Raw genomic sequence first — 25,774 nt, forward strand, 5'->3', positions numbered from 1 at the left:
GAAAAAGAGAGACTGGGAGAGAGATGAACAGATGATGGTGTAATAGTGGAGGGAGAGGTGAGCAGATGAAGGTGTATGGCGGTAGAGAAGGAGCCAGGTGTGGCAGCAGCCACAGAGGTAATCAGTGGGCCAATGGGGAGTCATTCCACTCAGAGCGAAGGGGCTGGTGAAGTACCTGGAATAAAAATAATCATTACACTGCATTAAAGTCACTGTCTGTAAATATACCCTGGGTGGTAGTAAAGTGACGCACACACGCTCACCAGGGCCCCACTATCAGGACTCTTACTCCGATGCACGCATATAGATGCACACGCACACATAAGGACATATGTGAATATGTAAGCCAACAGGGATACTCAATGCAACGTGTACATACAAATAACACAGAAGGCAAATGTTTGCGCTGAAATGTCTCTATCTATATGTGTGTGTATGTAAACGGTGTGAAAATCAGAGATTCCCCTGCTGATTCGTTGCATTCTTCCCATCACTACAAAGACACGCTTTTAACAGAAACAAATTGTGTTCTCCAAATATAACCCAACCAGCCCAAAGCTCATTCATTATCCTCCTGTAACTTATAAGTGTTATTTTAGCAACAGAAACCCCGACAGTGGCTTGAATTGGATCTCTCTCCACATTTATTCTGCCTTTCAGTACTGCTGCCTTTGGAAAATGGGGATTAAGTCTGCATTTAGGAGAATTTAAATTGCAAATAAGGCTTTGTAATTGTTTTAGTCTTTAATCCTAGCAGGGAGGGCCTCAGTGTAATGCAAAGTTGAGACAGCCGAACATCTCAGCCATTCATCTGAGGAAGGACTGTGTTTGTTTCACCACTTGGTTCAATGAGACTTAATAAGCGGGGTGTCCGATCAACACCACACACACACACACACATGCAAAAGGAACATACACACACACACACACACACACACACACACACACACACACACACACACACACACACGTACACACACAGATGTAGACGTGAGTGTGTGCATGTACAAACACACACACACCGTTCTACCCATGGGCTCATTGATAGTGAGGCCAGTTTATTTTGGTTGTGGGTTTGGGTGCCCAGCTGGTACTTGAGACTGGTGGACTGGCAGGCCTGGCAGAGCCGTACAGCAGACAGCAGACACACACACGCACGCTGTGCCAGGGACACACTCTGCCAGGCTGTGGCGTCTGCCAACTACATGCCTGCCCATGGCCACAGAGAGAGAGACAGAGGCAAGGAAGGAGAGAGGGCAGGAGAGAGAAGAGTGTGAGTGTATGTGAAAGAGAGGAAGAGTGTGAGGGTGGAGATAGAGAGGGAGAGAAAGAGGGGGTGAGAATGAATGCAAGAAAGAATCTTGTTGCAGAGGGTTTTGAAAAAAAAAAAAACAGGAAAAAGCTAGAATTCAGCAAAAAACAGGGATGGGATGAAAAAAGCAGTGAGGTGAAGGTACATATTAACTGAAGATTCTTCATAGGAAATCATTAAGACAGGCTGGGCAATATATTGATATTATATTGATTTTGTGATATGAGACTAGATTACTGTATTTTGGATATTGTGATTTCAGCAAATGGCTTAAGTGTTGTGTATTCTTTTATTTAAAAGTCATCGTAATATCAATATTGAGGTATTCTGTCAAACGTGATATTTGATTTGGGCCGTATCGCTCAGTCCTGCCGTTAAGTGTCCTCAAATCCATCCGCAGTATTTCCCAGTTCTTTATGTCCTCCACTTACACAATTTACCAAACACCACTTCCCTCAGTGGACAGTGTTAAGTGTGCTACTGGACCTTCCAGCGGCAAGCAATCAAGCTCGACTTAAAATCAAACTCGTCTCATATACGTCCACTCCAAGTGCTCCAAAGTGACTTGATTTCATTTGGGGACTCGGCGTAAGAAAGGAAATAGCTTCTCAACTCCCCGACTTCACGAACAAGACTGTATGTTTTAAGATAGGTTTCACTCCCTGGGACCCGCCTGACAATCCTTATAAGCATCGTCAGTGTTTTAGACCTAATGAGGGACGGCAGTAATGGAGTGCTGCTCCAAGACTCGCCGTGAGAGGAGAGAACTGGGAGCGCCGCAGCTGGAAAAGTCGGCCGAAGACCCGCGGAGCTGTTTCAGCTTGAACAGAAAACTTGGTTTACCTGAAATCCAGTTACTAAAAGAGCTAACTGTTCACAAATACTCTCTGCTGAGTTACCTTAAGTTGTAAAAACCTTATATCAGGTTGCTTTGCCCTCTCCCGACTCTCCCCTCAGACTTGGGACAAGAAGTTATAAAAACACAAAGCCGGCGCAGGTTGCCAAAGGAAAGTTCAGGCTAAGCAAAAGCAGACACAGCAGAGGCATCATAATTGCAGTAATTTATGCCATTTTGTGCAGGAAAGGGTCTTTTTACACAATGGATGTGTGGCTGTGGTTTGGGAGTGAGTGAGTGTATATACAGTATGCGTGTGTGTATGTGTGTGTGTAATAGCTAAGCACAGCCAGGAGAAGCAAGCTTTGCAAGAAAAACCACAGACAAGATGCTGTAGACACAAACACTTCCGGCACGGGAGGTCACCTTCAAACTTCTGACCGCCTGGCAGCGCAGTAAACTGGCTACAGCTGAGGCAAACAATTGGTGAATGCTTCTTCTTCTTCTTTTTTTTTTTTTTTTTTTTAAATTATTAAACCATAATGTATTTCCTGAAATTGCCTAAATTGAAAGAGAATTGGCAGCACCCACCCTGGTTTCACTGGCAGAGATAAACAAATGCCCTAAGGAGTTTCACTATGTCCCAGAATGTAGTGTTCATTTAAGGCATTCGTTTAAATTTTATGGATGATGATGCTGCAACTAAGAGGGCATTCATGGGTAACTGGGTTAGGGAAATTAAATGGTGCTAGCTGGAAATCTGCATGCAAGGAAGGAAAGTAAACGCTGCAGGGTCTGGATTCTACAATGACTTTGCTCAGGCAGACTCCCAGCGTTTAGCCTGCTCTAGCTAGCAGGATGCAACGCATAACTAGCACCAAAACTCAGATAAACTACGAAATGCAGACTTCAAACAGAGTCCCCAATGTCTTCAATCATCTACCTTTTTCTTACATACCAATCCGCCCCGTCTCCCTCCCTCCCTTGCTTTCTCTCTTCCTCTCCTGTCTCCATCTCTCTATCGCTCCCTCTCTGGCTCCCATGTCTGTCTCTCTCTCTCCCTCCCTGTCAAACACACACGCAGGCGCCCATGCTCGCGCTTTCAGAGAGTCAAGATCAAATGCTAAACCACAGCACAGTTTAAGCTTGCCCAGAATGAACCTGCGAGGAAGGGAATCATAAACAATATTTGATCTTCTGTTTCTGTCACTTCCAGACCTCCAGCCTAACACACACACAGCTTGAGGGCAGCACTTTCAGGCTTTGTTGCCTCCCTCAGATAGGGAAAGGTATACACAGACATAGAAGTCGACTGGCCTTTTTCATTTAGACGGTAACAACAGTAAACAACAGCACACAAAGACAGCCTCCCCTCACTCAACGACTGTCTGCCTGCAGCCTGCACTCCACGCACTGTTTGATATTAAAAGACGACACAGGAAAGGGTGGGGGAGACAGCGAGAGGGAGACAGAAAGACAGACAGAGACACCGACAGAGACACAAATGTTGTGGCATTGCATTTCTGCGCACAGCGGCCAGGGGAATCTGTGTGAAGACGGCATGGCTGTGCCAGCTCTGACTCCCGTTCCCTCTGCTCTCTTTCCGTCCCTCCATCCATACCTACTCTGCCTATATTATGGATGTTATTATTATTCCTGCATGTCGTCATGTCGCCCCCGCTTCTCTCCTTCCCCCAAGCAAGAAAGCGGGCACTGCTGGCACCCAGCCAGATTACCCAATCAATCTCCTCTGAGAGAGGGGTAGGGGGGCGGGAGGAGAGGTGGAGGGAGGCAAAGGGAGAGAGGGGGAGGAATAAGAAAGAAAGCGTGGAACAGAGAGGAGGAGAAAGAAAAAGAAAGGGGGGGGGGTGGAAGTGAAAAAGACCTGAGAGGAATTGAAGCAGTGAAAACGGCGCAGGATGAGTAAATTCTGTCTTTGAAAAAAAAAAAAAAAAAAAAAAAAGGACAGCGAGATGGAGACAAAGACAGAGGGAACTGTGAAGGGTTTTTTCGGACAGTGTTGCTGATATTAGACGAGCACCTGGTGGGGTAACGTATAGAGACGTGGAGATGGAGGAGAGATGGTACACACACAAACACAGTGTCCAGACAAAGGCTTGGCCATCAGCGGTTGTTTACAGAGTGCAGCTCCTCCCCTTGTGCCACCTGTTACTGCGGTCCAGCCTAACAAATGTTTAACCCTCTCAAAGAATCCCCAGGCAACCAACAACAGCGCACCTCCATGTCTCCACCACATGCACACTGTAAACTGGGAAAGGGTCCAATTACCAAATCCAGTGTAACCACCCTGGTTTTGTTTTGTTTTGTTTTTTTGATAAGGTTAGAGAGAAAATGTTAGATATTTCACTCTGAGACGCGTCCATTTCAATCATCGCCGCACCTCATTCATGACAATTCTCATCAACAAGCCAAGAGCTCAGTGGAGCTGGTACATCGCTGCGATGTGAATGACGCACTTGTAGCACTAAATCTGTGACACTCCGCAGGCACTGAACTCAGAGTGGCATGAATCACAGATGTGTGGGGCTGTGACCTCTGGATCGGGCAAAGCACAATGTCTGTAACAACAAGGCCAACTGTATCACTTCCTGAAAGGCTGTTTGTCTCTGATTGTGAATGCGTGCATGTGTGTGTGTGTGTGTGTGTGTATTTGCGTCTGAGTGAGTGAGTGAGTGAGTGTGTGTGTGTCAGAGACAGTGAAACAGACAGACTTACGCCTCTGTCTGCTTTCATGTGACAATGTGTGTGTACGTGCGAGCATGCGTGCTCGCTCTTCAATATGTCTGACTTTCTTCATCACAAAGCTCCCCGCCTTTTATCATTCATATTGAGTTACTAAAGATGTGCCATGTTCTTATAATCAAACGCATTTCCGCAACAAAGTGCTCTTTTGAGGAACATCCAAATTCAAGCCGAAAAGAGAACTCTAAGATGTGCAGATTTCTTTTAGGAAATAAACATGATTAAAAGGCAATGTGAAGAGGAAGGACAGCAACACAACTCAAACAATTAAGACTACAAGAGAGACCACTTAAATTACTTTACAGAGGTACAAGACTTCAGGCTGTGTTTCAGCTCTTTATGATACAGTATCATCTCACTCTGAGTGTGTGTATTCATTTGCATACATGAGTGGATGTGTGATATGCACACATAAGTGTGCCTGCATGTGTAAGTGTTTATGTGTTAGCTTGAGTGATAGTGGATTCACCATCCAGAGGTGAAGCCAGCCAGCGATCCAGCTAGTCAGAGGCCTCCAGCTCTGGGAGCCAAGCCAGGGCTCCAATCCCACCACAATCCCCTGGATTAGCTGTCAACCGGTCCCCAGATCTGAGGATTAGCACATTATATTCCATTATCTTACCCAAACTGGAGAGTCCACAAAGTCTACATCATACCTCACCAGGGGGGCCAGCAGGACAGGGCTGACTAAGAGGTGACTTAATGCCAGGCCAAACCGAGCCAAACCGAGTCAAACCAAGTAAGGATGTGCTGCAGCCTAATGTTCCAGGGCATCACCAGCAGGAGAGAGAGCTGAGTAAGAGGTGCCTTCAAACCAGGAAAACTGAGCCAAACTGAGCCAAACCAAACCAGTAACTAAGACTGTGCTCTTGCTCAATGTTGCCTGGCAACAAAATTAGTTCCAGGAGATAAATGGGTAAACTGACTCTCTCAGTATCAGTTTTATAGTGCAGCACTAAAAAACACAGTAAACCAACATGGCGGATACCAGAGAAGACCATCAACATAAATAAGAACAAAACCAATCCTGGAACAGGTTTGTCTTCAACTTTTCTCTTTCACTATTCCTGCTGAGCGACACACAGAGCGGAGTGTGTGTGACTCCTGGGAGCTGTGTTGTTTTTCACTCTGTGATCCAGGGGGCTCGGGGGAATGAGGGAGCCGTTATCAGCGAGGGGCCGTGATAGAGACTTGATCAGGCCGTCGGTCTGCAGGGACCAAGGAGCCAGAGTTAATCAGAGACAGACAGACCCTCAACGCCCGGGGGATTCACGCCTCGACCCTCACACTCTCACACACACACACGCCCACGCATACATGCATCGCCACACTCACAAAAGTCCATGTGCACCCACATGTAGGTAGCTTAACATGCACGCGCACATGCATGTACATAAGCTGCAAGTTTTCACACACCTTCCACAGCCAAAATATACACAACACTGACAAGCAAATACTTCACTATCACACTTCACTGGTAGATTATCTCTGCGCTGCTAAAGGGTGAATCCAAAATCCTAGTGTTTATAGCCAGCAAGGAACAATAAACCCAAGCAAAGAACATCCATTTGACTCAGTAACGTTAACACCGACAGGCATCACTCATCATTTAACAGTAAATGCTCCTAATGTGACAGAAAACCGCTTTGCACAGCAGCAACACAAACAGTTCACTCTATCGGACAGCACTTTCACTCTGACCTTCTGAACTTCAGCCGGGTCAAAGGTCAAGTGAGACTGGATGTGAATCTTTGAACGTGAAAAATGTTCTGTTCTGTGTTTGTGTGTGCACATGTGTGGGTTTAAAAGCAGGCTTAAGAGGTCCTGTTTGCAATCCATTTGCTCCTTGATACTTCAACAAAACTTAACAGTGCAGCATTTCAAATTGCATTTACAACGACATTGTGCTCATTTTGTTCAACTCTTCCATGTTCAAATACACAGCAGCAGCAACGGCAGCGGCAGTGAAGTGGCTGCACTCATCTGGTTGGCGTGTATTTAAACTGATTTGCCTATGCTGAAAGACTACAACATATGGAGCATTACTAGTTTAAAAATGTGATTTCTACGGTAGCAGAAGCTGAGGTTGGAAGTTCAACCATACAGCACACAAGCCTGTCACACCAACGGCGTAAGAGCTGAGACACACAGGTATCCAGCTGGCCTACCTCTGGAGAAAGGTGTAGGAAATTATATGGCATTTAGATTAATTAGGCACAGTTGTCAGATTTAATTAACTACTAGGTTTAATTAACCATGTAATTAATCTTATGGTGGTCTACCACATGCACACACAGACAGGCACAGAAACACACATCGACTCACACACACACACACCCACCCACTCTCACACACACACACACACACACACACGCACACACACACACACACACGTAATACATGCACAACAAATGTAATCTGTTCAGCTGACAACTGCTCACACTTTTGCTGTCAAACCTCATAAGAGAGTTCAACTGAATAGGCGACTGGCTACAGGCTAAAACAGCCTGAATGAAATGCCTATGGTAAGAATAGAAGCGCTAATCCATTTCAGGTTTCACCGCTGCCCAGGTGGAACGGTAATCTAGTAGCTAATGCAGTGTGTCCAGTCGACATCCTAATACCCATATAAGCCTTATTCAAATACATCTAAGACAATGTAATGCCAATATTTAAAATAGTATGGACACACGGAAAAAAGGAGGATGTTCAGGTTAATTGGAAGTGATCTGTGTTAAAACCCTAATTGACCAAAAGGGATAAGATATGATCGGGCATGATTTCTTAAATCTTGATCATCAACACCTTGGCTCAGCGTGACTATGCACAGGTCACATCAAAATGATCAGATGAAAGCTGGACCAAAAAAATAAACCCTGCAGCCTTTCATTTGTAGTCAATGCATTGAGATGCCCTCCGAGCACATCAAGCCCTTCAAAAAACACTGCCGGTGAGTGTGTGTGTGAGTGTGTGTGTGGCTGTTCAATAGGTTACTGAGCAACTGCTCAACCTCTTCAGGAGATGAGAGGGTCAAAGGGGCCACACACCCTGACCTTTCGACAACGAGTCCAGCCCCTAAAACCACCACTGGCATAGCCTGGGCCAGCTCTCACTCTGTGTGTGTGTGTGTGTTGCGCATGTTTATGTGTGTATGTGTTAATGTGCTTGTGTGATCAGCCAGCTGCTTTATGTGCTCTGACCTTTATTGAAGCCATGAGTGGACCAATAAAAAGCCAGGCAGCGCTGTGACCTTTCACCTCAGGCAGACAGTGTAGGTAGGACCCGAGGGGGGGGGGGTTCAGGGTTGAGCAGCTGATACACTGTGTGCGGAAAGCGCTTATCTCATTCAAGCCGGATCATGTGAGATGTGTGAGATTAACATCAGGATTCTCCATTTGACTTTAAAAAGTAAAAGATGGAAGGCCTTTCCCATAAAATATAGAACTCGTGCTCAGAGGTGTTGCATTTTTAAAACACATGCTATTTCAAAAGTCTGGCTCGGAGTCTGTCCCATCCAGAGGAGAGGCTACGGCGGGCAGACCAGACGAGCGGGGAGCAAGACGCAACTGTAAGACTCAGGCATGTCAAAACACGAACCACCGGCATTATCGCAGAGAGAATAGCCCCTTCTGTTTGATACACGCCGTGCATGTGTATGTGTGAGCCAATGTGTCCAAGCAAGTGGATGTGTATGCCCACCCCGAACGCCCTCGTGCACAACTGGTAGGTTGATTAAGTTCACTCACATAGTCATGGAAAGCCTTGGCCTCGCTGGAATGTTCGCATGTCTCCCTCCGGTCCGGGGCAGCGCAGTACAGATCCCAGAATACACTGTGCACACAGGACAAGAGAGCAACAACAGTTAGCCGCTTACTCTGAGATATAACATTGCATGTTTTCAGGCTCAGGTTTTTTTTTTTTTTGTTTTTTTTTTCCTGTGGTTATGGCTGCAGCTCCCTAATGGCTGCAAGTTCATGTACAGTACTCTGAGTGCATGTGGTTTGAAGTGAACGGATGGATGCAAAAAACAATCCACCGACACGAGTAAAGGGTGTTTAAAAACAGAAGCCCTGAGGAACTTGTAACCTCCTGTCCAGCCGATATTCGGGCCTCAGTCCGGTCTGAGCACTGCAGCAAAACTCCAGAGAGCTGTAATCCAGGCAGGGTCACCAAATGGACTCCTTCCCTGTTCATCTCGGCCTGCCACACCGACCTGCAGGTTACTGACCAATCAGCTGTGATTATATTACTTACTGCCCAATCAGCCGTAGTCATATTAGTTAATTAGACCAATCCCACTCCTCCAGGGCAGCAGGGGCCACCAGGTCCCACTCCAAATGGGCCCTTAATTACTACACTGAAATTAAGTACCTGCTTAGCTGGTCCACATTAAGGAGTTCTCTCTCTCTGAAGATATTGATTTAATGGACAGCGTATAAAATAGAACTGCTGAATTGGGACTCGAGAGAGAAAATCTGCACTTCTTTTCTTTTTTTTTTTCTCTGTCATTCAAAGGTGCAAATAAACTGTTACATGCATTCTTTGTGCTGATGTTAGGAAAGCTGGCTTTGAACAGCCTTGACACTTGATATGACAGACTGCAAAATGGAGCAGAAAATATTAGCTGATCGCCCATAACAATGTGTGTGTCAGAGAATCGCTCACCAGTACCCTGTCACATGTTGGTCACTTTTTTAATGTGAGAAGGATGGTTGGCTGAAACCCTTATGTTATGATGGTCGGTTATAGTGAGAGATAATAATTAATCTCCCAGTATGGCCAATTTATGGTTTTGTGTTGAAATGCCGCTGTAGCTATGGCATAACTATCTGTGGTGTAGCTTTACATGCGCCTCTCTTAAAATGTAATGTTGTGTAAGGGGACACAAGGCCGCAAAATTGTGGCTGGTCAGCTTGGCCGCGTTGTATCTCTTCCCACATGTCAACAGTTGATTTATACTCTGTGAAAACAACTTGAAAGATGAGCTAATGAGGTTCGCAAATACGCCGCTTTGTATTACGCCGCATTCCCAAATGATAGCAACTGCCAGATGTCACTAAATTCATGGTCAGAAATACCTCAAAACATCAGTTTGAACACCATCAAGTGTGTATAAACACTGAATACTGTGGTTACGGAAAATGTAAAGACAAATATTTCTATTTTATTTGTTTTAATAAGTAATAAAAACTTAATACTGCCATCTAGAGTTTTGAAGGTCTCAAGGCAGAATCAGCAACACAGAACTATAAATACTTGCACCATTATAACAAAAAATAAAAAATAAAAAATAAAAAAAGAAGTTATGCTGATGCTGCGAAAGTGAGCCATAAATCAGCCATAAAGGTACCCAATGTAGTTTTCCTTGTAAACACACTTGTTTACATTAAATTTTGCTCACTATATCACATTATTTGTGTGTTTTGAGGCCTAGTAACCAAGGAGGATGACATTTGCAAAGCCTTATTTTGTGATATTTTGAAAGTTGCATTGTTTACATCAGCATGTATAATATGCCACCTCCATGTTCAGGGCACACTACAAGTTACAAGTTTATGTAAACAAAACAGGAACCTGCTTTTCCCAGCATGCACCATAGCACCGCTTGGGATCACAAGCTACATTGGGGCACATCGAAATCAGATTATTTTCATCTTTGTTCATGATATCGAGTAAAAGTATAGCTGATTCTATTCTTTCTTTTGTGTTCTACTGATTTTTGTCATAAATGTTATCTGAGGACATCAAGAAAACACGCAGGTAACTATGGGGGACGTAAAAAAAAAAAAAGGACAATAAACAATAAGTACAAACCCTGTGGGACATGAACCTCTCAAAGCACAATAACTACAATAGAAATTTGTTATTAGAGTATTTAAAGATTAAAAGACAGTCTGTGCCCCGAGGCATTCAGTGTGCACTTCAGTCCCTTCCAGACAGGGGAGCCGAGGTACAAGGAACAGAGAAAGAAGGTGGTGAACACATATGGTGTCTGCGTTTTGTGTGTGTGTGTCTGTGTGTGCACGTTTGTGTGTGTTTGTGTGTGTGTGTGTGTGTAATGGGGGTGGCTGTGCTGCCCCTCAGTCACTTGACAATAAAGCCGGTGTACATTATCATATCTATCGGTTGGTGTTAAAGAGATTGCTGCTCCGTCAGAGCCGAGCCGCGGGGAGAAAGCACAACCATCACAAATCCAATCAGCTCTCAGGGAAATGAAATAGGACGCAGGTTACAGTTTGTTACTGAAAAGACACAACCAGGTGGAGGCGCAGGGGTAGGGGCAAGGTGATCTAACATCTCCTGGCCTGTGGAGTCTCAAATATATTACGAATTGAACAGCTGACCTGTGTGTATGTGTGGGTGTGTGGGTGTGGGTGTGTGTGTGTGTGTGTGTGAGCAACATGGGAAAATCTTATTCTCTGTCTTTCTGCTGTATCTGACGAAGGACTGGTGGTAGAAGAAAGGAATCATGACAACTGAGATGTTCATCGTTTTGATATTATTTTATGTGACTAAAAAAAATACCTGGAGAGTTAAATGGGGATAACTGACCTTAAGTGTAGCGAGGTATTTGATTAAAAAAAACAAACAAAGCCACTGTAGCACGTTAATGGTTAGATTCTTGCACTTATATAATGGAGGTTTTCTGCACAGAGGAAAGGTACAAGTACTAACAAAAGGAAAAAAAAATCTTTCTGTTTTCTTTTACCTTCTGATCTATCACTGGCAATGAATCAAAATCACAAAATGTGAATTTGACTGCTGTTAGCTCTGATTTGGCAGTCCCACCCACACTGAGAGGAAAAGCCCGTGTCATAGTTGTTGTCGCTTCCTTTCCAGAAACACTAATCTTTAGAAACTGTCTGGGAAGGCAACATTTGCACTTAATTAGTACCAGCAATCTGCTAGAAATCTTGCCGTCTTCCCACCCTTATAATAGTACACTTTCTATCCAATTATCTAATCATTTCAATCTAATCATCTAATCATGAGAAGCTCTTTATGGTATTATGCATAGTAACTGCTGGTATTTGAGCCCCACTACTCCCTACAGAAGATTCCAGATGAAACTTTAACCGAACATACCATGAAAGGTGGCAGGAGATTTAAAACTGCTGTGCGGGGTCATGCAAACGTGGTTTTATTCATTCAAATGAGAAACCCAAGCTAAACAATATCAGCAGGCAGTGTGAGCACACAAGCAGGCACACACATACACACGCACACACTTTGTATCCAGAACAGAGGAGGAAGGGATTAGCGTCCAGCCGTCCAGAAGAAGACAATTACTAAAATTAAATGCCATCACGATAATTATTTGCAATTAACTGTGGTCTGACAAAGCCAGTGGTTACAATGTGCTTTTCGATTATAATAGGGAGGGTAAACAAAGACACGGGCATAAAGACAGACACCCAGGCTGCTGGTGGCAGGTCCACAGTGATAATCCCATGTGTGCCTTTGGCCAGCCGGCCAGCCAGTCAGCAAGTCAGGAGGGAGACAGGGGTAGAGATGGAGAGACAGACAGAGATAAGGAGACAGGCCAAACATGAGCGAGAGAAAGTGAACAAGAGAGAAAACCTAAGAAACAGAGTTAGCGAGCCAACCATGTTGACTGCGCCGTCTCGTTCTCCTCTTTACAGACTTAAGCTCTTCTTAATGGGACAAAGTGCTGCAATCAAAGAGGGGAGGCGGGGAAACAGAACCCTTCCAGTTGTCTTTATTACCTTGACTCGAGCTCCAGCGACTCTCCTGGTAGTAGCAATGCTTTCAGCGAGCAGGGAGACGCAACATCAGTATGCCATGTAAATCAGGAACACTCCCTTTGGACTGTTGCTAATAAATACAGCAACTGTCAATGAGAGGAGACTAAAGGGGGACTGAAGGGAAATGATGTTGTGTGCATATTGTTAACATATGCCGACATAGCAGAATAACACTTCCCTGCATTTATGCGCACAGATAAAACTTCTCAGGGCTTTGAGAAGAGGCCAGGAGTCCAATTTGGCCAAACTGCACCACTTCAGGTGGTTTAGCTGAAAAAAAAAAAAATCAATACAGTTTCATGTAGTGATTTTACTTCTCACGATATTTAAGGGCTTTCCTGACAACAGCACTATGACTTTACCAAATACCTGAAAACTATGTCAGCACCGTTCTCCCTGATCTGGTTTGCACTTGGATAGAAAATAAGGAGAAGAGGAGAGGAGAGAGGTGAAGCCCATGCTTCCTGCCTGATACCTGTCTTTATAAAGAGCAGGCCAGAGATTTTGGGAGCCGGGGAAAGCTGTTCTGGCACTGTTTTCTCTGCCCCTTGCAAAGAGGAATTTCAGCTAGGGGCTATTACAGAGATGATCCCTCTACATACTGTTGTTATGCTGAGGTTTGTGTGTGTGTGCGTGTGTGTGTGTGTGTGTGTGTGTGTGTGTGTGTATGTTTTGTGTGTTTAAGGTGGAGGCGTGTGTGGTGTTTTGAGGATTCAGCAGCTATCCAGTGAAAACTGGTTAAAGCAATCGATTTTGGGATAAGGAGGAGACAACGAGCAGCAGCCAATAGAGAGAGAGCTAATGACACAATCAACACCTGCAGCCCTCGCTGAGCCTTTTCTTTATCCTTCCACCCATAACAACAGATGTGGATGAATGACCCCCACCTCCAGCCTGCCTCTTCCTCCCCCCTGCAACCTCCCATCCCACCCCAAACACACACACACACACACACACACACACACACACACACACACACACACAGTCACAGACTGAAGCCCCCGCCCCATACAGGAAACGGCCAGAGAAGACAGAGACAGGAGGGAAGAAAACCCCAGAGAGGGAGAGGTGAGGAGGGGACGATGGGGGGGATTTTGGGGGGTAGGGGTGTCTTGGATTTGGCTGTTTAACACAAAGGAGCCTGGAATGCAAAGAGTTAATCCATTCGGGGGTCTCTCTTCCGCAAACAAAGGACAGGCCTCCAGACAAAGGTTGAGGGAGGGGGGAGCGACAGGGAGGGATGAGGGAGGTTGGTGGCTTTCCCCTACCATCTGGAGCTTTTGTTTTGGGGGAGGAGGGGGCTGGAGGTTGGGGAGGGGTGAGGTTGGGTGGCTGAGTGGGTGGAGAGGGGACCTCCCCTCCCCTACCCCGACCCCACCCACCCACCCACTGAGTCTGTGTGTCCACGTGCTGCGGCGCCTAGACAGACGCCCCTTAGCTAGGTCACACTGCGCCGGGGACCTGCCCTGCTCAGCCTGGCTAATCATCAGCCTACTCTCCAACTGCTCTCTGGCACGCACATACACACACACACACACACACACATACACACACACACTAGGTCATTCACAAGCACATTCTGTCATTTACACAATCAGACACCTTCTCCCACACTGCCAAAATATACCAATACAGTGAGAACACACACAAATTCTGCCTTTCCCTTAATTTTTCCTCCATACACACAAGATACTCACAACACACACACACACACACACAATCATTCACAAACACAATGTCATTTATACAGTCAGACACACACACTCTCCCACACGCTGCTGAAACATATCAATACAGTCAGAACACACACTCCAGTTGCTCCCTTTCCCTCTCTACTTCCTGCGTACACACACTACATTCACATCAAACTCTCTCCCTCGCTCTCTCGCTCTCTCGCTCTCTCTCTCTTACACACACACACACACACACACACACAGAGCAAGTCTCCATGAGTCCTCTTATTGGTCAGGCCAGAGGGGAGAGTAAACTTATGCTGGCCTGTATGTTTGTGTATGTCAGTCCGTCAGTATCACTGGTTGCTGTCCAAGTCGGGGCTGTCAGGTTGAGAGAAGCCAGGCTCTCTAAAGGACCATTATGAACCATGTCAACAGGCTGCACAATTACAACACACAAGGGCCAGAGAGAATGAATGAAGCTGCAAGTCCTGGTTTATTACAGACGGGTGACTGGGGGCTCGGGGGATGAGCAGGACGGCATGAATGACAAACAAAGCGAGTCTACCCAAAACCCTTTGCTGCCATGCTGCCTTGCTGTGGATTCAGACTCTCAACCTCCTCGCCTGTCTGTCTTGTACCCCCTTTTACACTGACCTAAAACCCTGCTACTGCCCGGGGCCGGAGCTCAGAGTATACGGGTTAACATGAAATTTCGGTCTTGTGTTCTGCACCCTGCAACAGTCCCAAGTTAATTATGGGCTTCGGCTCTGTTGCTCACTTGCAACCAGCATAGACATGATGCAGGATGTCTATATGTTCTACACTTGAGGCACGTCTAACCTCGGTGTAACCCAGTTAACCTGGAGGTGAAATATGTGGTTTTTAAAAACATCTTGGGTATGTTGTTTTGACTGGGTAGTCCCAGGTTAAAGAAAAACTCTATAAAAAAGTGTGTTACTCATCTGCCTGGGTCATGTCCACATAGAAGGAGCAAAATAAATAAATTTGAAATGGCTGTTTTGGTATTCTATCCACATTACAACACACCGAAGTTTTCAAAATCTTCCAGTGTTTCAATACTGGACTATGACCTAAATCATGTGTCAATCCTACATCGCCATTTTCAAAATGCTCTGTTTTCCCTAGCCTTGACAAACCCCTTCTGTCACCTAGGACTTCTGTTTTGACTGGATTGTGAGAATTTTTGGGGTTCTGTTGAGGCTTCCGCCAGGGAATGTGTGAAGGCAAAAAACGAGCGGTGAAAAAAATATGGTGCTCCCAGAGGCAATTCAACCGGGCTACAGAAGAGGCTTGTACAAATTACGTTGTGCTTTCCTGTTCAAATTTAGACAGACGACTCACAAGACCAATGAGAGGACGGTGGGTGGGTCTTATTAGTTTCCTCCTTTTTTCTACAAGACTTGGGGACCTTCAAGGCAAGGTTAGAGGGGGACATTTCTCCATCTTTACTACAATGTACACACCTTGGAGAGCGTTTCTAAAAAGTCCCATATTTATGGGCGGGAAAACACCAAATCACGGGAAAAAAAGGATAAGTTTGCAAATTGACCCAGCTTAGTGTGGACATGGCCTCTGTGTGACTTTCCTTACTGCCTGTCTGCCTACTTTGTCTGACCGTCTGTCTGTCTGCGTGTCAGCCTCTCCGGCTGCCTGCCTGCTCGTCTCTTCGCCTCTCTGTCCGCCTGCCTCTGAATCCGGGTGCTGGAGCTCTTGGCCTGTCAGCTGGAAAGGGGAACCCTGCATTTGGGTGTTCCCATCCCCTCCAGTTTCGACAGAGAAAAATACTGTACGTGTCAGGCTGTCAGCCCACTGGCCCCGTTCTTCCAGCCAGATAGAAAATACACTCCTCTATTTATCTGGCATTAACACATCTGACAGATCCCTTTCAAGAAGCAGAGAGGAGGAAAAACACACGTCAGGGCCTGGTTCTGTTAAATGGAGTATCAGGTTAAAAGATCTCAGCTCTGAAATCTATATATTTGGGATAGAGGGGCTGCGCATGACTTTGACTTTGATTAGACAATCCGCGGTTCAACTCTGGTTCACATGTGAGGTTAAAAAAAAAAAAAAACGGCTCGGTTTAAATAACAGAGCCAGGGAAGTTAGCTCACTTGTCAATCAGAGGGAAGCCCAGAGTACAGCACTTAAACATGTGTGAGATGATGCACTTAGCATTCCCTGCAATTACTGTCCCTCTCCACCCCTGCACATTCTTTTAGACCATCAAGAGTGCTTCTACAGCATGAACGTGAGCCGCCGAAGAATGTGCGTATGAAGTGTGTGTGTGTGTGTGTGCGCGTGTATATGTGGTCAAGAAAGAGAGAGCGACAGCAGGAGAGTGTGTGTTTAAGGAGCTAAAGAGTATGAATGAATAAGGGCGTACGTACCACCACCATGAGTGTAAAAATCCTGGAGGTTCCCCGAGTGTGATGTTCTTCTCCCATCGGATCTGACAAAGAGAGAGAAAAAAGAAAGAGAGAGAGAGAGAGAGGGAGAGAGTCAGTGGCACAAGTTGGGGGAGAAGACAGAGGAGGGCAATGAAAAATTAGACACCGCTGCATGTTTTATGCATAACGTAATCATTTTGTTCAACTGTCCGCTCAACTTAGAACCGACAGATCGATGGGTAGATGGACAGAAAGAGCCCGGGCAGACAGATGGACGGACGGACGGACGGACAGACAGTGAAGTGAAGTGCAGAGCGGAGTGTGTGGATAAGACACTGTGACCATCTTCAAGCAGCAGCCCTCTCCACTGCCCTCACACACCAACAGAGCTCCTGCCTGTATCTGGACACTGAGATAAGATCCAGCTCGAGATATACCAGACCCTCTGCCTGCTCCACACACTCCTACTGACATCACACACATACACACACACACACAGTCAGCGTGTACACACACAGACCACTAAGAGAGGATGCACAATAGTCTACGATGACTGCAAGATTGATCTATTTTCAGTAAAAAAAAAAAAAGAAAGAAAGAAAGAAAAAAGAAAAAATAGATACAGGCTGGAATTGTATTAAAGTCTATATTCTATAGATTTCCCCAGTGCAATGTTGTGGTGCGCTGTGTGTCAGTGCAGGCCTGTTGATTTAATGCTGCTAAAGAGCTGAGTGCTGCACTGTGCAAGAGAGCATTGAGTGGCAAAGTCCTCTCGGGGACAGAAGTGTATTGTGTGTGTGTGTGTGTGTGTTTCTGTTTCTGCGTGTGTGTGTGTACGTGCGCTTCACACCGAGGGAGGTGCAGAGGCTAATTGAGGCAGGAGAGTCCAGGTGATAGCGCTCTCATTAGATGGCACTGAGCAGGTGTGTGTTCCTTCAGCATACCTGCGAGGACTGAAGTCTCTTATTTATTGAACAGTGTCTGTCTGTGTGTGTGTGTGTGTGTGTGTGTGTGTGTGTCAGATAGAGAAAGAGAGAGAGACTTTGAGCAGAAAGGAGGAAGAGAATGAGAAGAGAAACAAGGCGACTGTAAACAGTGAGGAGGAATCGGAGGAGGGCAGGAAATGAAGCGAAAGATTAGAATATGAAAGAAAGGAGAGAAAAGCACGGCAACGAGGATCAGGCCTCACGTGCTTTGAGGAGAGTCGGAGAGATTGACAGGTGAATATTAACATGGTAATTGAATGTTGAATGATGTAGATGGCTAGAACGAATCATGATTGATTGCAACACTTTGCTTCTGATAATACCAAGGAATTTCCGAGGGACCCGAAGGCTACGGCTGGAGCTAAAAGTGTGGAGAAAAGGTGAGAGGTCAGCGCGCCGCCTTCTTCGGACGTCACCTTCGGCATCAATCTTTTAAAATTGCAAAGCAAATACGTTGATTCCAACTGTACCAGATGAGAGCATAAAACGATGCCGTGGCTGAGATAAACAAATTCACTAAGCAATATGCTGTTATGCAAAATTTTCAGACAGCTGGCGTCAAATTGACTTAGCAGTCTTAGCATGCATGCCTTGTGGATATGTAATGTTTTGTTTGCGTGGGTGTCTGTCTGTCTGTGTCTCTGTGTGTGTGTTATTTTAATTCCTGTCTGTGTATCTGTTGTTTTAATTCCTGTTTATTGGCTGTGTGTATGTGTGTGTGAGAGAGAGAGAGCCTTCTGCGTGTGTCTCTGGTCGCCTGCGACCCAGAACTTAACCCCTTTCCAGCAGCTCACCAATAACACTCAATCTCTGGGAGGAGATTCACCCACAAGGGTTCTGCAATCAGTGAGGCTCTCTCCAGCCCTGCTACTTAATCTCTCTGTGCTGCTCCCCCATCTCTACTTCATATTTTAGCCGTCCTCTCCTGGTTGTTGGCACTTCGGCCGGCCTCCAGCCCTGCCCGCCTCGCTGCCCGCTGCACACTGCAGGCAAAGGTGACCAATTCTGCCCTGATTATGGCCGATTGATAGATCCATGCTCCAGCAGTGTAATTTTCGGTGAGTGTTTGTGTGTTTTTGTTCTTCTATTTTATATTTTCAGGGTACTCATGACAAAAAATGAAAGCTTCACAGGCACACCTAGAAGAGATATCACTTCTTTACAGGTGCACAAAGGGAGAACATTATCATTTACCAATAAATTCCTCTTCATATAGATTCCTATTCATCCTGATCCATTGCCTGGATAAAGTCGTGGGTGTTGTGGGTGAGAGAAGCTATGTACAAACCTCACAGATACATTATTAACACGACTCTGAAGGTGCAGGGTCACTGTCTCGCTGACTGGTCACTGTCACTCAGCAGGATATAATATAAAGTCCCAAGATTTAGAAGCACAGTAGGAGAAAGTAACACTTTACATGGCTCTTGCACCGTTGTGGTGAGCAGGGGTCAAACTGGGGCCGAGCCAAGTGCAAATTACATCATGGGAAGATTTCAGCTCAAAGATTTTCTTACTGATACTTTATTTTGCCTCTTAATTCCATGAAATAGCTATTCAGCAAGCCTATGATCATACAAATATTGATCAGTAACCTTTGCTTCAGTAGATTTTTTTTTTTATTTTATGCCAACATCAACATTGATTGTCATAGATTGAATAAGTTGTCTATCACAACTGAACAGGTGCAAGCGTTTTTTTTTTTTTGTGAGCACTTGCACTTGTTGTGAAGCCTGAGCCGCCACCTTTAAGCTCCTTTAAGAACCTGAGTCACCGACCAAAAACAGATAGCGACTCTTTGTCTTCATGTTCTCTTCTCATGGTGAGTTACTCAAAGTAAACCATGATGACTGATTGATGTGGTGAAGAGTGAGCCTGCAGCTTACGATCCCTGACTATTTTGTGTGGTCACATCTCCTTTGAAAAGTCCCCTATAGGTATTCAACAGAATGTCAATTGATATATTAATTAATTAATTAATTAATTAATTAATTAAATAGAAGTCAGTGCAATATCGATAAGCAGTGAATTATATTTCAACCACATAGTGACATATCTATTGACATTCCTTTGTGTTAGCTGAATTTTAACATGTGTCTAATTGACATTACTGCTGGACACCCACTGTGTTATTATGAAACCCACCAGAGTTCTGGGCAAGCTACGCCCACATGGTTAAGGTTAGGGTTCTGGTTGAGCGAAGGCTTATGTCAAGCCTGTTTTAGTGAATGGGCAACAGGCCAACAAATTTTATGAGCAGCCACAGTGCTCGCCCAAAACTCTGGTGGGATCCATAATAATGCTGAATGTTGTTGACATGTAATTTATGGCTTATTGAGATTCTCCTGACCTCTTGTTGATATTTAATTTATACATCAATTAAAATTCTTTTGAATCTCTGTAGGGGACTATCCAAAGAAGGTGTTACGTTCTTTTCAGCTGTGGTACATTTCAGGTAGGACGACGGCGCGATGAGGGTAATTCTATTACATTTTTTTATTAACTCAACTGATTCAATTAACATAAATGTGGCAGTAAGCTCGCTAGTCTCATGTATGTGAGGGAGAGACAAAGTGAGAGAAATGAATGCTGCACCACAACTGCTAGCTCCCATTTGCACTGTATTGAAAATCAAATGCATTTCAATTTAAAAGAGGCCACGTTCGTTAACATTTCAAATTCAGAGGATTCTGTCAGATTAATAAATAAAGGGACTTCCTTTAATTCATTCCTAATGAGTTTTTTCCCCTGTACAGTAGTTATTTAAATGTAGTCAGAACACATACTGAGACTTAAATGATAAGATGATAGGCTTGCTGTTCACTTCGTCATTGATTCAATCATCCCCTCTCCCCCCTGAAGGCGTGTAGCAGGCACACACACTATTTATCCTCCAGGCTCCAACCTCTCTGGACCGGGGCTCCGCCTCCTTACAAATCCCAATTCAACCTCTGGTAATAACCGTGTTTAATATTCTTTACCACAGCATATTTTGCTGATACTTAGTTGTATATTTAGTCAGTCAGCATTAAGTCCTTCCACGTTATGAAGCCCATTAATCTCAAGTATTAGATTACAGTACTACAAAACCAAGCACGGACCACTGTGACACTGTTAGTGCATATACAGCTGACCAATTAAACGGCTTATTTTTGCTCAGCGACTACCTAGCAACCGCTCGTGTCACTGCATCATTCGTGGCACACACACATATAGTTTTTGGTTGTCTGTGTGTGCTGCACGCGTCTCTCAGGGGTGGAGTGATATCTCTGTGAGGCTCTACTTTTAGCTTAACTGACTAAATATCAGATGAATGATGTCAGTATTAAAGTTGAATGATATGGACCTGTCTTTGCTTGCCATTAAAGCCCTCTCAGTGTTGGGGAGTGTATTAAGTGGAGCTGAATAAAGCCAATGGTCAGGAGAGGTGTTGTATAAGAGAAGGCCTGGACACTGGACCATTAGCAGGAAGGATGTCCATTAAGGAAGAGGATGCAACACATTATAGAGACCTCACCTCCTCAACAGTTCAGAGGCCTAATATCAGACTAATAAGTCTGGCAGACCCGGGACAAATGCTTCGGTTTGGACTGATTTCAAACGTCCGATTTACCTTAGTATGCACAGGCTGTGCTTATTAAATGTCAGCACCACAACACTGATGCTTACAATATTTCACACCACTATAATTACATGTTATACATTTTATGATTATAACCTGGAAATAATCATAAAGGGCAGGTAATCATATCAAGTACCGATGCCATGTTTACACTGCCTCACATTCACACAGGGAGAGAAATATTTCAGCGTTTTAGCAATCGTAAAACCAGGTCTTGGGTCATTGGCTTCATAATATTGCTACTCTTTTAAATACTCAGACACTGAATGACTTGATGGGACACAATGGTAAATTTACCCAACAGTCCCTTGACCCTGGGGCGACTTATAATGTGAATTCCATCCCTGGTCATACAATAGAAGAGAAATCACATTCATCCGTTAGCCACAGGAAGTCAACGTGAAAGCATTTCTTACCTCTGACAGGAAAGTCTGTGCTGATTTCTGTGCGCCGACGTGCAGCAAATACTCATAGACATATAAAGCTAACCTGGAAAACAGGGAGAGAGAGAGAGAGAGAGAGAGAGAGGAGGGGGCGGGGGAGAGAGGGAGGTCAGTGTGGAGATTCACATTCTTTAGACTTCCTTCAAGCTGTCCATTTGTTCTTCAAACCTCTTCATTACCCTCTCGAACATGGTGCTCATTTGAAAGACTGACATGCGCGTGTATCTGAGGCGCCGAAACCTTTTTAAAATGATGAAACTTGCCCGCTCCCTTTGCTTCATCACTACATGTGCCATACTTGGGACGATTTTCATTCCAAAGAGGGGGCCTGTAAAGTAGGAAATACCAACAAATGTGCACAATTGGCAGAAAATTACCACTGTGTCATTTGAGATGGAGGCCTGGATAAACAAGGTTTTAGTGTCGGAAGATCAGATACACTATAAGGGAGCTGTGATTGTGTGATGTAAGCTCCGCAGTCCTGAGCTAAAGAGCCTCGGTGGCACTCGGCCATATCCCTGTGGTTTTAGGAACTTTGCTGTTGAGGCACAGAGGCTGAAACCAAAACAATGTAGACACCGACAAAAACAAGGGAAGAGGAGACAAAAAAAAAAAATCCTCACACGTGGCTGGGGTTCTACGCGCGGACGTCGCCACACTCCCTAATGGGTTTCTATTATTTTTAGGTGTTGGGTGCTTTTATCATTTTGTTGTTCTGTAAGTGTTGTTTTTACAGATGAACCCACATGCAGGCGAACATACATCTTGCCCCTCTTTGGGACAAAAGCATCCCATGCCAGAGGAGCTACTCAGCATTTACTCCACCACATTATCCCGGACAGACGAAACAGCATCAGATCATCTCTCTGCAGTCTTCAGGTCTGAAATGGCGTCGAGGCTGCGTTTTCGTACTGCCAGGGACTGTTTTTATGCTGATCACATGCGTCAAGGCCGGACCAGACACCGAGTTACGATGTTTGGGTTGATGGTGGATGATACTGAATGAATCAATAATGAGCTGGGCCAGAGTTGAACAACCCGATTCTTCATCTTCTCAAAGATATCATTGGATTTCACCGCAATGTCTTGACAACCATCTGCTAAAAGAAAATTATCTCCTCCAGCTGGTCCAAACCAGTTTCAACGAGCATTAGACATCAGATGTTATCGCCTTATATATTTCTCACTGTTACATCAGATACAAGTGTATCAACACCCATTTCAGATATGTAGTGTAAACATGCTTTTAAAAACACAGGTTTTCATCTGTTGTGTGCATGCCTGTGTTTGTGCTGTGTGTGAGTGTACATATGTGTGGTGGCTGTGGTGGGGTGTGTGTGTGTGTGTGTGTGTGTGTGTGTGTGTGGACAGGACTGGGATTGCAGTCACAGAAAGGGATTGTGGGAGGCATCACATAAGCAGTAAGTAGGAGCAAATTGCTAGCTGTAAATTTTTAATAATCATTTCATATGGAGTGACTGTCTCAGTAGCCTAAGTGAAAGTTATCATCTGTGTTTTTATTTTTTTGGAAGCTGTCTGAAATGTTTTTGATACAAAGTTGCCATACCACTGGTGATTTTTGTTCACTCAAGAGGGTTTTATGGATGCTACAGTAACTGAAATACATTTTTCTCCCATTGAACTATCAGTTCTTATCAGTGTTCATTTCTAATGCGCTTCCTGTAATAGTGACAAACCATCAGCCTCCATCTAACATTCAGGGTGTATTCATTCACGCTCCTGCAGCCTGAACAGTTCGGGGGACATTTAGGCTCCCCGGTTCATGTTAAAGCGGAGAGTCAGTTGGTATAAAATGTAAAAGAGCGCCTCTTTGCAGTGCGAAATACCCAGTGGCAGGCGTCAGCTCCTAAACACACCGTCCACACTGTACAGGATCGAACAGAGATTCCCATGAGCACTGCGGCAATGAAATTTTCATGGCGGAGCCTGGTGTGATCTGAGGGGCTCTATGCCCCGTGATGGGCACCTGCCCCAGCTGCAATACATTATTTAAAAACACTCATTCAATCCAGGCTTCAGGGGACACCTTTTGTTACTCTGTCAGAAGCAGTAAGTGTAACTCGGCTGAGGAGAAGACTTTTTGTTAGCTGACGGAGCGAGGCCTGAGGAAGACCATGCAGATGGAGGGAGACAGAGGAGAGATGGGAAGCGGGAGAAGCGAGTCAGAGAGAAACTGAAACGTCAGTGATTGAACTTTCGCTCTCTGTATGAACCTGCATTTCCACCCTGTGACGCCTCACTCACTGACATGTGTCATTCAGGGAAGAAGAGAGGGCATGTTCACACGCAACCAGATCAAGGCCAGTCCATTCCACATCTTGTATATTTCCATTCCCACATATTTCTTCAATGACTCTCTCTGTAGCCAAGGAAGGCCAAAGATTAAATTTACCAATAAACCATGGTAATGCAAATTACATGATGAGAGACAGGAGATCAGACTGAGAACTGCCACCCTGAGTGGGAGGAAGCACTTCTCACCCCTTCTTTGACTGCCGACTGGTTATCAAGGCTTATGTTACAAGGCTGGTCTGTTTGCTTATAGTAAAGAAGTGCATCTGTTCTTTCTCTGTCTCTCTGTCTCTCTCTGAAGCTGGGAGGTCAATTGAGCCCGTCTTCATCCTATAGCAGCTAGGTAGGACTGTAGCAGAGCCTCACAACGCTATCCCTGATCTCCCTGGCCGTCGTCTTGTCCGGACTAAGCGACGCTCTGCTCCGTGTCCACACATCAAGGAGATCTGTCCCACTGCCTCGTCCCCAGGAAGCACACCTGACATCTCGCCCCGGGCTGCCTCCCCTTTCCTTCCCTCTCCTCCAGAGACAAGGGCATCTCAGCTGAGTTTAGCCAGCTAAAGCACAGACAGTTAGCAAATTAACTTTCCTGTCTTCATTTCAATAATTCACGAGGCAGAGCATGGGCAGGGTTAGATAAGGTATGCATGGAAGAAGTGATGGAGGAGGTTTGAGCAGGCTTCTTATTGCATCCGTTTTCTTATAGATTCTACATCTTTCACATATGTATAAAGATGTGTGGCATGCATTATTGATGGGTTTAGTGACAATGCAAGAGTAACTGAGAGTAACACATTATCTAAAAAGGAGAATTCTTTTGTCTGTGCCGGTGAGCGGGTCTAAATGTACAGATATATCTCTTGAAAGTGAATGAGAGAAAATGGAAGCCTGTTTGAGACACCTGTGATACAGTAAAGCCATTTCAGTAAAGCTTATTCCCAGTACACACACTGTTTATATTTGCTTGGCTTTGTTATGGCAGTTCCTTTGTCAAAACAAATCAGTGTCAATAAGCAGGGTGTAAACACGCATGGCTTTAGCCATGGGTTAATCCACGCACAGTCGTGTGTGCACACGTGTACACACACACACACACACACACGCATACACACACACGCACACATGCACACACTAACACACAAGCCTGTGCACGTGTGCAGACCCACCTCCACCCCATCTCATTCTCTCTACCAGCAGCTAGCCAGCCTCCACAACATTAGTGTCAAAATCACTGGCCAGAAAATGCTGCTAGCATCTTCCACCTTGTGAGGTGAGTTTGATTTACACAGGAAAAAGGCTTTTTGGTCATAGAAGCAAAGGAGATTTGTCATGATTTTTGAACAAAGGATACAGGGTTATACTGACATTGTTGACATATTTTTGTTATCACCAAAGCCTCCTCCCTCATAAGTTAACAAGGGCAGTAATATTATATGCTTTACGTACCAATAAAGATTTACTTTTAAATACCAAACTTGAGACTGCAACATTTGTTTTCTGTGCTAAAAGTTTTTCTTAAGAAAAAAGTAAAACAGCCCTATTCTGTGTTTAGACTCATGTTTTTCTCTGTATGCTAATAAACAACATACACAGGCACTTCAGGTCTCCATGCTATGTTGCCAAACTGATTAACAACTTCAAGCACGTCGC

The 25,774-nt window shown here is 44.9% G+C and overlaps 1 protein-coding gene across 2 annotated transcripts in view; it reads right to left on the reverse strand.

Moving 5' to 3' along the window:
• ssbp4 (single stranded DNA binding protein 4) overlaps positions 1–25,774 on the reverse strand; it is an 83,009-nt gene that overhangs the window by 51,925 nt on the left and 5,310 nt on the right. For both annotated transcript variants that reach the window (XM_030049182.1, XM_030049183.1), the window contains exons 2-4: positions 21,785–21,857; positions 16,761–16,822; positions 8,657–8,741 (exon numbers count right to left, since the gene is read on the reverse strand). In XM_030049182.1, the coding sequence (XP_029905042.1) occupies positions 8,657–8,741; positions 16,761–16,822; positions 21,785–21,857 (220 nt within the window). The remainder of the gene's footprint in view (positions 1–8,656; positions 8,742–16,760; positions 16,823–21,784; positions 21,858–25,774) is intronic.

This window comes from Myripristis murdjan, chromosome 4 (genome assembly GCF_902150065.1).
Source record: "Myripristis murdjan chromosome 4, fMyrMur1.1, whole genome shotgun sequence".
Lineage (NCBI taxonomy): Eukaryota > Metazoa > Chordata > Actinopteri > Holocentriformes > Holocentridae > Myripristis > Myripristis murdjan.